The sequence below is a fragment of the Lithobates pipiens genome, unplaced genomic scaffold (assembly GCF_037356315.1).
Source record: "Lithobates pipiens isolate NorthernLeopardFrog02 unplaced genomic scaffold, aLitPip1_a1.2 Scaffold_19, whole genome shotgun sequence".
Classification (NCBI taxonomy): Eukaryota; Metazoa; Chordata; class Amphibia; order Anura; family Ranidae; genus Lithobates; species Lithobates pipiens.
The window spans coordinates 371,751,367-371,764,447 of NW_027507764.1; the positions used below are offsets into that span (position 1 = coordinate 371,751,367).

General features: G+C 43.6%; 1 protein-coding gene and 1 long non-coding RNA gene across 3 annotated transcripts in view; one reads left to right on the forward strand and one right to left on the reverse strand.

Moving 5' to 3' along the window:
* Nucleotides 1-10,480, reverse strand: part of RIPOR2 (RHO family interacting cell polarization regulator 2) — a 212,610-nt gene extending 202,130 nt beyond the window's left edge. For both annotated transcript variants that reach the window (XM_077492291.1, XM_077492289.1), the window contains exon 1: nt 10,338-10,480. In XM_077492291.1, coding sequence (XP_077348417.1) covers nt 10,338-10,410 — 73 coding nt within the window. In that variant the 5' untranslated portion in view covers nt 10,411-10,480. The remainder of the gene's footprint in view (nt 1-10,337) is intronic.
* LOC143996966 (uncharacterized) overlaps nt 10,415-13,081 on the forward strand; it is a 134,811-nt gene continuing 132,144 nt past the window's right edge. Inside the window, exon 1 of the long non-coding RNA XR_013277632.1 lies at nt 10,415-10,553. This is a non-coding gene — a long non-coding RNA (uncharacterized LOC143996966). The remainder of the gene's footprint in view (nt 10,554-13,081) is intronic.

Below are 13,081 nucleotides of genomic sequence, written 5' to 3' on the forward strand. Positions count from 1 at the left end.
TTGCCCCTCCCACAGCAAAGATGGTACCTTAGGTGGCAGCAGCTATGCATGTGTACCCACACATGGAGTGCCATGGAGCCTGTTGGCGTCAAACAAAAGTTTCTGCCCGGCCACACAGGCATGTGAAATAGCCAGCAGTGCTAAGCACAATAGCGCTAAACCTGCACGGCTATCAGGCTCTAAGGCTGGATTCACACCTATGTATTTTTAGTGCTTTTTGCATTTTGCACTACAGAACGTGTTCCATAGGAAACCATGTTAACCACTTTCAGACCGGACCATTTTGCTGGTAAATGACCAGAGGTCTTTTTACACTTTGGCACTGCGCTGCTTTAACTGGTAATTGCGCGGTCATGCAATGTTGTACCCAAACAAAATTTGCGTCCTTTTCTTCCCACAAATAGAGCTTTCTTTTGATGGTATTTGATTGCCTCTGCGATTTTTATTTTTTGCGATATAAACGTAAAAAGACCGCAAATTTTGAAAAAAAATGATATTTTCTACTTTTTGTTATTAGAAAAATCCAATAAACTCAATTTTAGTCATACATTTAGGCCAAAATGTATTCAGCCACATGTCTTTGGTAAAAAAAAAGTCAATAATTGTATATTTATTGGTTTGCGCAAAAGTTGTCACATCTACAAACTAAGGTACGTTTTCTGGAATTTACGCAGCTTTTAGTTTACGACTGCCTATCTCATTTCTTGAGGTGCTAAAATGGCAGGGCAGTACAAAACCCCCCCAAATGACCCCATTTTGGAAAGTAGACCCCCTAAGGAAATTGATAAGAGGCATGTTGAGCCCATTGAATATTTAATTTTTTTGCCTCAAGCGATTGAATAATGACAAAGAAAAAATTTTTTTTTTTTTTTTTTACACAAAGTTGTCACTAAATGATATATTGCTCACACATGCTATGGGCATATGTGAAATGACACCCCAAAATAAATTCTGCTGCTACTCCTGAGTACGGGGATACCACATATGTGGGACTTTTTGGGAGCCTAGCCGCGTACGGGGCCCCGAAAACCAAGCACCGCCTTCAGGCTTTCTAAGGGCGTAAATTTTTGATTTCACTTCTCACTACCTATTACAGTTTTGAAGGCCATAAAATGCCAAGATGGCACAAAACCCCCACAAATGACCCCATTTTAGAAAGTAGACACCCCAAGCTATTTGCTGAGAGGCATGTTGAGTCCATGGAATATTTTATATTTTGCCACAAGTTGCGGGAAAATTACAAACTTTTTTTTTTTTTTTTTTTTTTCACAAAGTTGTCACTAAATGATATATTGCTCACGCATGCCATGGGCATATGTGAAATGACACCCCAAAATAAATTCTGCTGCTTCTCCTGAGTACGGGGATACCACATATGTGGGACTTTTTGGGAGCCTAGCCGCGTACGGGGCCCCGAAAACCAAGCACCGCCTTCAGGCTTTCTAAGGGCGTTACAGTTTTGAAGGCCATAAAATGCCAAGATGGCACAAACCCCCCCCAAATGACCCCATTTTGGAAAGTAGACACCCCTAAATTTAGGGGTACACTAGTGAGACTAGGTAATAAATGGCGGGTGCCCTGAAACTATAAAAAAATAACTAACCAACCAGCGTCACCTGTAACAGTTATATGGTGATCACTGGTGAAAGGGTTAACTAGGGGGCAATCAGGGGGCTTTATGCGGTAGTATATGGGGGTCCCTGGCGCTATAAAAAGCTGCGGCGAACCTAAATACCTACCTGCCTAACTAGCGTCACCTGTGACACTAATACAGCGATCAGAAAAACGATCGCTTATTAGGCTGGGTTCACACTGGAGCGATGCGGGAACGCCACGAATGCGCGGCGGGTTCCCGCATCGCATGCCTCCCGGCGGCAGTTCACACTGCCCTATGCGAACTGCTGGGAGTGTCAGTGAAATGTTACTGACACCCCCAGATCAGTTCGCATATCGCAGTGCGATCTGCAAACTCGGATCGCATGGTGTGAACACCCATGCGATCCGATTCTGCTGCGGGCCAAAAAAAGGGTCCCGTGCGAATTTGCGGCGGGTGCGGCGGGTGTGGCGAATGGCTGAACTCGAATCGCACAGAGATCGGATGTGATTTGCACTGCAGTGCGGTGCGAATCACATTCGTTCTCATAAACCGCTGCAATGTGAACCCAGCCTTAGTGACACTGGCGACGGGGGGTGATCACGGGGTTAAACCTTTATTGGGGGGGTTAGGAGGGTACATTAGAACTAAAGGGGGCTAACTCTAACTGCCCTAACAGTTATTACAGTCACAAATGACACCAATGCAAAAAAAAAAAAAAAAAATGACATTGGTGTCACTGTGACTGGGGGGCAGGGGTAATTGGGGGGGTGATCGGGGGGTAAAGGGGGGGTGTGAGTGTGCCTGGCATGTTCTACTGTGTGTGTAGAGTGTTGGTGCAACTCACCGATCCGCTCTCCTCCGTGTCGGAACGAAAAATACCGACACGGAGGAGAGAATACATCACTTCCTCTCCTGTGTTTACATTACAGGAGAGGAAGTGATGTCACGGGGGATTTCCATTCGTCGAGAGCGATCGCGAGGGGGTGGCCATGAATGAATGGCCGCCCCCTCATCCCGGATCGCTCTCGAAGGAATGCCGACCGCCGCAGGCACCGGGGGGGGGCCCGATCGGGCCCCCCACCCGCGGGCAGGCAGGGACTTATATATACGCCCATATGCCTGCCCGTGCCATTCTGCCGACGTATATCGTCGTGCGGCGGTCGGCAAGTGGTTAAATGGACTGTAATGCAAATAGCACTAAAAATGCATAGGTGTGAATCCAGCCTAAAACACTGAAGAAGCTTGGCTGCTGTGCCCGTCTGTGGGACAGGCACAGTGGTCAGGCAATGAGCCCAGTAATGCCGAGCCTGAGGTTTTATCATGCTTATCATTACTGAGCTGCACTGAGGCCCACCCTGCCATCATGAATGCAGGCCTCAGGCAGTCGCCTCCGTTAGTGGTATGACCCTGTGCACATGTCCGGTGCCAATTTCCCCTCAGTTTTCACTGAAAATTTCCAAAGCAGCTATTTAGCTGTGATTTAGATGCAGTTCAGATGCTAATTTTTTAAAGCCGGCAGCCATCAGCGTCAGGAAGTGGGTTGCCGCGTCCTTAACGGATGTCTCATCAGCTTTCAGCAGGGTTCCTCACTGACAGCCGAATGTAGAAAAAAAAAAAAATAAATAAAAAAAAAAAAAAAAAACACACACACAACACAAACCAAACACACATTGTCCTGCCCACAGACCCCCACTGCCACCTGCCAGGGTTGTGGGGAAGAGGCCCCATGGTGCTTTGGAGTGGGGAGGGGCTGCTCGCTCTCCCCCCCCCCTTTTCCTGGCCTGTTAGGCTGAATGCTCGGATAAAGGTCTGGTATAGATTTTAGGGGGACCCCACGCCCAGATGCGGCCCTTTGTTTGCCTTTATCTGGCCCTTTATTCCTTATTCTTGCCACTGATGCCGACCATGGGACACTATTCTTTCCACTGTCACAAATCAGGCATTGTTTACTCCCACTGGGCACAGTCCGGCCCCCCTAAAAAATTTAAGGACAGTAAACTGGCCTTTTCTTTAGAAAGTATGGAGACCCCTGGTCTAGAGGATGTTTTACTTACTCAACTCTAGCAGGCTCTCTCTGTGTGGCTGACCTACCACAGCCTCCGCTCATGTCACAATCCTGCCTCTACCACCTACAATAGCCTGGCACTGTATCAAAGTGCGCAGAGGTTCCGCTTAAAGCCTGGGGGGGTGGGAGAAAAGTAGAACAGATCTGGGGTAGGGACTCAGATAAGTAACCTGCATCCCCACAGACGAGCATTTAACCCTTGCAGTGTAGGGAAGGCGGGTACTGCATGCATTTGTCTCACCTCCCAGTCCTGTGACACTCACACAAGTAAAGGAAGAAGAGGGTTGTCACTGGGACAGGAATATACTGAAAGCAATAAAAAAAAAAAAAAAAAGTTCTAACCCGTCATGCATTACTAGAATTTGCTCTGACTGGAAGTGAGGACTACGCTCTCCAATAGGAACACAAGCATAAATAAAAATCGATAAACAGATTCTCTAACCCTCTGCGACCCTACCCAAAAACAGAATAAAAAGTTGAGGCTCAGGTCAGGTTCCTTCACAACTTTGAGTTACAATGACTGACATGCACTTGTGCAAAATTTTGAAAGAACTGCTAAAGCACCTCAGTGCACCACAATGCACAGTAGCCACTTCCTGTCCTCAATGTACTGCCAGCGAGGCAAAGCTACGTACCTGTATGTCGCTGCCTACTTCAGGGTCCAGGGCACATGCATTCCGCCTGGCACCATCTGTGATTGTATATAGTGGGAGTCTATCAGCAAGTCCTGGCCATAAATCAAGGCCAGGACCTGCTGAAAGGCTGTGTCCAATTATCAACACAGAGCTCTGGGCTGTAAACAACAGAGAGAGATCTGTAATGCCCTGTACACACAGTCGGACTTTCCGACGGATTTTGGCCCAAACTTGTCTAGCATACACACGGTCGCACAAAGTTGTTAGAAGATCCAATAGTTCTAAACGCGGTGACGTAGAACGCGTATGACTATAAACAGGCCAATAGCTTTCGTCTCGTAATTTATTCTGAGCATGCGTGGCACTTTGTCCGTCAGAATTGTCTACACACGATCAGAATTTAAACGATCATATTTTGTTGTGGGAAAATTTTAGACCCAGCTCTCAAACTTTGTGTGTCGGAAATTCCGACGGAAAAAGTCAAATGGAGCCCACACGCGATCGGATTTTCTGACAACACGATCCGATCGCACATTTTTCATCAGAAAGTCCGACCGTGTGTACGGGGCATTCGTTTCTCATCCCTGAAAGCCAAGATCTAGTAGTAAAAGCAGCACACTTTACACACAGTTAGGCACAAATTTAACCCCTTCATCGCCCTAGATGTAACAAAATTTCCCAGCCAGTGTTATTAGTACGGTGACAGTGTATATTATCAGCCATCACTGTATTAGGCCTCATGCACACTAGACATTATAAAAACGCCAGTAGCATTATCTGTAGAAAGAGTTTTGCAGCATTTTTACAGTAGCATTTTTCAGCAAAACTATAATCCCATAAAAGCAAACAAACCTTCCCCTCAGCAAATTTTTCTATTTTTTGTGTGTTTGAGCTTCTTTGCGCTTTTTCACTAGTTTTTGAGCACTTTTTTTCATTTTTACTGCTCGAAGACTCCTCTCAAAAATGCGAGTTTGGTGGGGGTTCTGCCTGTAGGAGAATATGCCTGTAAACTCCTGAAAAAGCTCTAGTGTGCATGGACACATTGGCTAACATGGAGGGAAGTTTCCAAGCAGAAAAAACGAGAGCTCAAAAAATAAAAAGCTCAAATGCTTGTAGGAGTAGCTTCTTTGAGATGCAGTGTACATGATTCAGAATGTCATTGATGATGTCAGTGGCAGTTAGTCAGTTACCCCCAGTATCAGTTAGTGTCATATTCCCTGCCTCCTTATTGCTGTCCCATTATACCGCCATTAGTAGTATAAAAAAAAAAAAACACTTTCATGCAAACCAAATCAACATACACTAAGGGCCCTTTCACACGGGCTTCCCAATCAGGTCTGCCTGTCAGTTTTTCAGGCAGACCTGATCCGAGCCTCCATTCACTCCTATGAGGCAGTGGTGACATGTCCGCCTACACCCGCTGCTATCCGATCTGATCCTGTCCGTGAAATCCAGGACGGATGGAGACCTTATTTTCCATCCATCTACCAGATTAAAACAAATAGGCGGTCCATTTTCATCCACTCTCCCCATAGAGAAGAGCAGGTCTGTCTCAGAACAGTGAGTGGAGACGGACCTGTCATCCGCCTGCCTTGCTAAGAGCTCTGATCGACGTGAAAGGGCTTTTTTTTATATTTTTATTTTTTTAACAAAGGACATGTAACAGAATACATTTTGGCCAACATTTAAATAAAAAAATAAAAATAAAAAAAATCTAAAATATCTTCATAAAAATCTTTTTTTAAAGAAGTGTATTATTATTATTTTTTATTTAAATGTTGGCCAAAATGTATTCTGTTACATGTCCTTTGTAAAAAAAGTAAATACATTTTATATTCAATATGTTTTATAGCTAGAGGTAAAGAATATTAATAATATTATTAATATTAATATTCTGTCCTTTTTGTTTATATCGCAAAAACAAAAAAACACTGGCGATCAAATAGCACCAAAAAAAATACAAAAATTTGTTTGGGTATAACGTTGCGTGATCACGCAATTACCAGTTACAGTAGCGCAGCGCTAAATAGCAAATAATGGCCTAGTCATGAAGGGGGTACAATCTTCCAGAGCTCAAGTGGTTAATGTGCGTTGGAGCACTCTAGAAGGCACTTCTGGTCAGAACGAACGGCACTGCAATGCACGCAAGCTGTGGCGTTTTGCAAAGACGTGAGAGGGCCTTAAAACGTACAGTTTTTGGGCACTACATTGTTTTCATGAATAAATCCAGAAAATAAATATCCCCCGACTAGAACATTTAATAAAAGCTTTGCAAATATCGCTTCATAGTGCATGCTTTTATTCCAGCCGCTCTATACTGTAACAGTACAGATTTTGATTCATATCCAAAAACGGCACACAGGTGTGTCCATTTCCGCTTCCTGCCGGGGAGTTCTATAGGCCAGAACAGAAAGTAGACCTCACAATTATTCGTGGTTTACTTGTTGCCTGGATATCATAACAGTCCTCAGACCGCCTTGTGTAGAGTGACACATGAAAACCCCACTGTGGTCAGAGAGAATGTAAGTTCCTGTCAACCGCACCCTGATGAGTAAAATAAGCCTGACTTCTCCCAAAACAGCAAAACACAAATAGAGAGCAAAAATACTACTACAACATATCATTCCAATTTATCTATATTATATGTTTCTAAAAAACGCCTGCTATGGTTTTCAAACCCCCCCCCCCCCCCAAAAAAACACCTTGCCTATTAATGTAATTATTAATACTATACTGTGTAAGTACTCATTCACTGCAGATGTGTTGCTCAATGCAAAGACACTGAGAAGACAATTATTTTCTATGTACGCTGCTGCACACTGTATAAGAATACTTCATTTCTAATGCAGTCTCTGTACGTGGATTTCCACCCACATCCCAGCTATTTTTATAGAAATATCTTCCCAAACACACTCCTTTCCTACAGAGCCTTCCAATAACCAGCAGTGTAAGCCTTCTGACCCATTATTGAAGATGGTGCTAAGAGATTTAGGGCCCATTCACACCAGAAACTGAGGATTTGACCACGTTTACATGCATTTGAAGCGTGCTTGATGTGCACTTGAATGCATTGTGCGTGGCATTTGCAGTGCGTTTGTCTATACGTTTTTGGGCTTGGCTTTCTTGGCATAAAAGGGCACAGTGCAGTGCGTTTGAAGCGCGTTCCCTGCATTTGCGGTGTGGAAAAATGCAGCATGCTCTATGCGCTTTTTTATCCGCTAAAGTGGCATAGATACCCGCGGGTGGCACGGGCATCTATGCCTGTATTAGACAGGTATTTGCACCCCCTTCCCCCTGAAAGGTGCCAAATGTGACACGGGGGGGGGGGGGGATTCCGAAAAGCGGAAGTTCCATTTTTGGGTGGAACTCCGCTTTAAGAAGGCAAATCCCATTCGGATCAAAGGCGCCAGTTCACATCTGAGCATTCTGCCGCTTGAAGCAAAAAGTACACAAGCTTCTTTTTGGCAGATTACAGGTGGTTTTGGCCCCATAGACTTCAATAGAAACGCCTGACTTGGAGAGTTTTACAGCTCGTTTTCTGCACAAACAGCAACTCTCCACCCCTAATTTCCTGTCCCTGTCCTCCCCCTAGTGCTTTCTATTGGCCAAGCAAAAATGCTTGGGGCTGGGTTCACACTTATGCCAACTGGATGTAGGTTTCTCCACATCCAATTTGCATGACAGGAGAGCATGGCCGGCTCTCTATGGAGCCAGATCACACATCTCCGGGCAGCCGCGGAACGCACAGCCAAAGGCTTCTGTGCGTCTTCGACTCTGTTTCAGGCCCGATTTGTCCCTAAAAATGGGGAATGCGGGGTGGGGGACGCACTGGACCCCCTGCTGTGAGCCACTCTGCACATAGTGTGAACTCAGCCTGAAGCTGTAAAATGCTTGCAATTACGCTTCTAATGCCGCATACACATGATCGGAATTCCGGCCAGAAAAAGACAGAGGAGAGCTTTTCTTCAGAAAACGCGACCGTGTGTATGCTCCATCGGAATTTAGCTGTTCGAATTCCCGCCAGCCAAAAATTGATAGCATGTTCTCAATTTTCCCGACGGAAAAAAACTTTATATCGGTAATTCCGATCGTGTGTATGCAATTCCGACACTCCAAAAATCATGCATGCTCAGATTCAACTACGAGACAGAAGCTATTGGCTACTGGCTATTGAACTTCCTTTTTATAGTCGCGTCGTACGTCACTGCGTTATAAACGATCGGAATTTGGTGTGACCGTGTTTAGGCAAGACAGCTTCAGCCGAATTCCGTCGGGAGAACCATCAGAGCTTTTTCCCGACGAGAATTCCGATCATGTGTACGTGGCATAAGGCTCCATTCACACCTAAACCAGTCGCGGATCGCACAAACACGCTGTCCATCCCTGTTCTCAGTTTCAGGGGCGAATCGGGGCAGGATCTATGCCTGAATTCGGCCCTGAAACGGAGGCAAAGACGCACAGTGTGCAGTGTGCTCGGCAGCCAACCCGGGGACATGTGAACCGGCTCTATAGAGAGACGGTCATATTCTCCTGCAATGGGAATTGGATGTGGAGAAATCCGCATAGGTGTGAACCCAGCCTTAAAAACTCTTTAAAAAAAAATAAAAATACTTGTTAAAAGCTGCAAAAACACCCTAAAAAAAGCCAGTAAATCCCTACGCTCAGGTGTGATTGGAGCCTTGGATTTACCTTCAATTATGTACAAGGGCCTGCCTGATTGCATACACAATTGACTTTGTTTACGTTTGACCTCATTATATGGCTTTGGTAAATCTAAGGGAAAAAATTGTATAATGTATGGCCGGCCTTAGTGAGGTCCAGTGTGATTCAGCCCATTCAAAATGAATGGACTAAAAACACAGAAATGCACACACAGCGCCTTCCTATGCAATTCCTGGTGTGAACCCGCTCTAAAAAGAAGCGCATGTACTTTTTTTTTTGCTTCATGCAACTCCGGTGTAATTGAGCATCAAAGAATATAATGGAAATACAAGTGTCCAGCACAAGACTGGGTTCACACTATTGTGAATAGGATGTGGCTTCCCTGTATCCAATTCGCCTAGCAGGAGATTGTGACTCTCTATGGAGCCGGTTCACACATCTCCGCAGCGGCTCCGGTGCAAATCGCACAGGCGTTGTGTGGGTCTTTCGGCTCCGTTTCAGGGAAAAAAAAATTCAGCCCTGAAAACAGTGAACAGGGATGCACCGGAGCGTGCTGCAGCGTGAACCCAGCCTTAAACTCCTACTAGCGAAGCTTCAGGTGTGATTGGGATCTTCGTCCCCGTTTGCACCTGTGCGATTTGTTGCACATCAAGAAGAATCCTATTATGTATGGGACCTATTCATACATTATACAATTTTCCTCCTAAAACCATATAATATGAGATCAAACCTAAACACTTTCAATGTGTATGTAATCAGGCAGGCCCCTGTACTACATACCCTGTTCCCTGAAAAGAAGACCTAGCGTGATTGTCGGTGATGGCTGCGATATAAAAGCCCTACCCCCAAAATTAGCCCTAGTTAAAGTCCTTGTAGGTCTTATTTTCCTGGTAGGGCTTATTTTTGGGGGAAACAGGATAGGGCTTATTTGGGGAGTAGGGCTTATATTGCAGCCATCACCGACAATCACGCCAGGTCTTATTTTCATGGAAACAGGGTAGTTAAATGGTAAATCTAGAGAAAATTGAATAGGAAAATTGTAAATTGTGTATTAGCCAGCCTAAGCAACGTTACATAGTGTAATTCATTTCAGTCCCACAGACTTCAATAGCTGTACATGACACACACACACACAAAAAAAAAAAAGACAATTCAGATGCAGTTAGGGATGGAGTATAAAGACTGTGAGCAATGACCAGCTACACCATCAGGAACAGCGTTGTGATACGAAACAGCGTTGTGATACGAAACAGCGTTGTGATAACCAAAGCTTCCTATCCCAGTGTTACGTAGATGCACAGTAATAATAGACTGTGCTGCCCCCCTGCATACACATGGCTGTACACATTCCTAGTACATACAGAAAGGTGTAGGTTACCTTCAGAGAGCACATCATCTGCCTCCTCCACCTCACTCAGGTGTGCACTGCTTGTGTCCTCCCCTGCAGACATCTTGACAATCAGAAGTAATGGCCCCCCTTCCCAGGCAGGATTTGTCTGATCACAGAAGGAGGAACTGAGTCTGCAGCTTCCTGACTACAGCAACATCCTCTCTACAAAGATGATGACATGCCTCAGCTCTGTGTGCATCAGAGGTAGGTACATGTGTTCAGGGAGAACCCCTCTGGGCAGGACTGAGAAGGTGTGTTCTCTGCACACAGGAAGTTCAGATGGATACCAGGACTGGGGGGATGTCATGTGCTATGCTGAGTTACACATATTCCCTCTATAGATACATTGTATGGGTACACCCAGTTATATTGGGAATGATTACATATCAGGATGAATGAATGTGCTTTTTTTTCCTGCCTGGTACACACAATGAGATTATCGGACGAACGATTGTCCTTTTTTTTTTTTTTTTTTTTTTTTTTTTTTAACCACTTTAAGACCAGGCCTTTTTTTCAGACTCAGTATTTACAAGTTAAAAACAGAAAATTGCTTAGAATCCCCAAACATTATACTTTTTTTTTTTCCTAACACCCTAGAGAATAAAATTGCAATACTTTTTGTCACACCGTATTTGCGCAGCGGACTTACAATCGCACTTTTTTTGGAAAAAAATCACTTTTTTTTTTAATAAAAAAATAAGACAACAGTAAAGTTAAAGCTTTTTTTTTTTTATATTGTGAAAGATAATGTTACGTCGAGTAAACTGATACCCAACATGTCACGTTTCAAAATTGCGCTTGCTCCTGTAATGGCGTGAAACTTTTACTCTTAAAAATCTCCATAGGCAATGTTTAAAAAATCTACAGTTTTCATGTTTTCAGTTACAGAGGAGGTCTAGGGCTAGAATTATTGCTTTCGCTCTAATGATCGCGGCGATACCTCACATGTATGGATATGGAAAGGAAAGTAGAAATGGCGCTGTCCCCTATTATCTTAAAGTGGAAGATGTGCTGTTCAAAAGCAATTTTTTGAGGTGAATCCGGAAATGAATATATGTAAAATAATAAAGAATATAAAAATATATTTTTTTTTAAATGAAAACTTGTGTTAGACCCTCTGCCGGGTGTTGGTGAACAGTGATTATTGTGTATTAGACCCTCTGGTGAATTCAGCCAACAAATTATCTGAATAATTTAAACATTCTTATTTTACCATAAGCCGTGAACTGATTAAGATCCTGCAAATAGGAACTTTTTTCTTCAGAAACAATACAAAAATAAAACTAGAAATTGAAACCAAATAGCATGTGAGATTAAAATATTGCTTCCCTTTAGTAATTATAAGGTGAGAAATGTGTCACCAGCTTCTCACAATAAACTGTGATAGAGCAAATAAAGGTGTTTTTATTTGAGGGGATGTTTGTGTGCTTGACCCTCTGTTGGGTCTTGAAAGGCCCTATGTGGTGTATACCTAAAATTTATTAATTAAAGTGACTTAATGGTGTGTTTTTTACTTGGAGAGTGAGAATCGAAATAAAGTAAAAACTGTGTTGAGTGTTAGAACCCCTGGAAAAAAAAAAATATATATTTTTTTTCTGCATCAAAAACACATGGAAAGTAGGTTATATGGGTTCCAATGACAAAGTTCACACCAGTGCAATGTGAACCAGTGCGTTTCAGTTCCAGAAAAAAAATTACATGTGGCTTTTTTCCTGCACAGAACTGTACTGGAACGCAGTAAAAAAACATACAAAACACACTGGAACTCATCAAAAATGCACCAGATCCCAATACAAAGAAGAAAAAAATCATCCGGATATGCATCTAAAAAGCACCAGAATGCTTAAAAAAAAAAGTGTTAAAAACACGCATGCAGAAATGCAATCGGAAAGAATCTGGCATGCGTTTTTGTGGTGTAAACCAGCCCTTAGTGTCGGTTCACACTGGGACGACTTGTCAGGCGACTTAGCCATCTGACAAGTCGCGTCCCGTTCTGTACAATGGCACCATTCTAATCGGAGCGACACAAGTCGATCCGACTTAGAAAAAGGTTCCTGTACGACTTTGGGGGCGACTTGCATTGATTTCTATAGAGAAGTCGCCGCAGCGGTCTGGGTCGCTCTGCAAGTCGTGCTGCCTCAATCTGAACCGACACTTACTCTATCCAAAATGAAGAGAAAAAAAAATTGTCTTTAATTCTACTTTAGGCTGGAGTCACACTGATGTGCTGCAATGTGGCTGCGGTATGGGTGTAACCGCAGTTTTCATGCATTTTACCTGCAGTTTTATTGACGTCTATTAGGTTGCAGGTTTTCGAAGAATTTTCTGAAATCACACCAAAGATGCAACATGCAGGGCAATTTCAAAAAACTTTCATCCTAATAGAAGTCTTTGAGGCCACAGATAAAACTGCAAGTAAAATGCACAAAATCTGTGGATACATTCTGCACTGTGGCTAAATCGCAGCACACCAGTGTGAACCTAGCCTCAAAGTTTTGGATGCCCAGTTCTTAATCTCAGACCGTTGGGGGACCCCAGAAGACGAGGATCGGGACCACACTGTGCAAAACTAACTGCACAGTGGAGGTAAGTATGATATGTTTGTTATTTAAAAAAAAAAAAACAGGGTTTACAACCCCTTTAAAATTGCCACCTAATCCTTTTAACCCCAAACACACTGATTTAATGCAGATAAGGCCTTAGGCCTAATTCACACTTATGCAGCTTGTAGT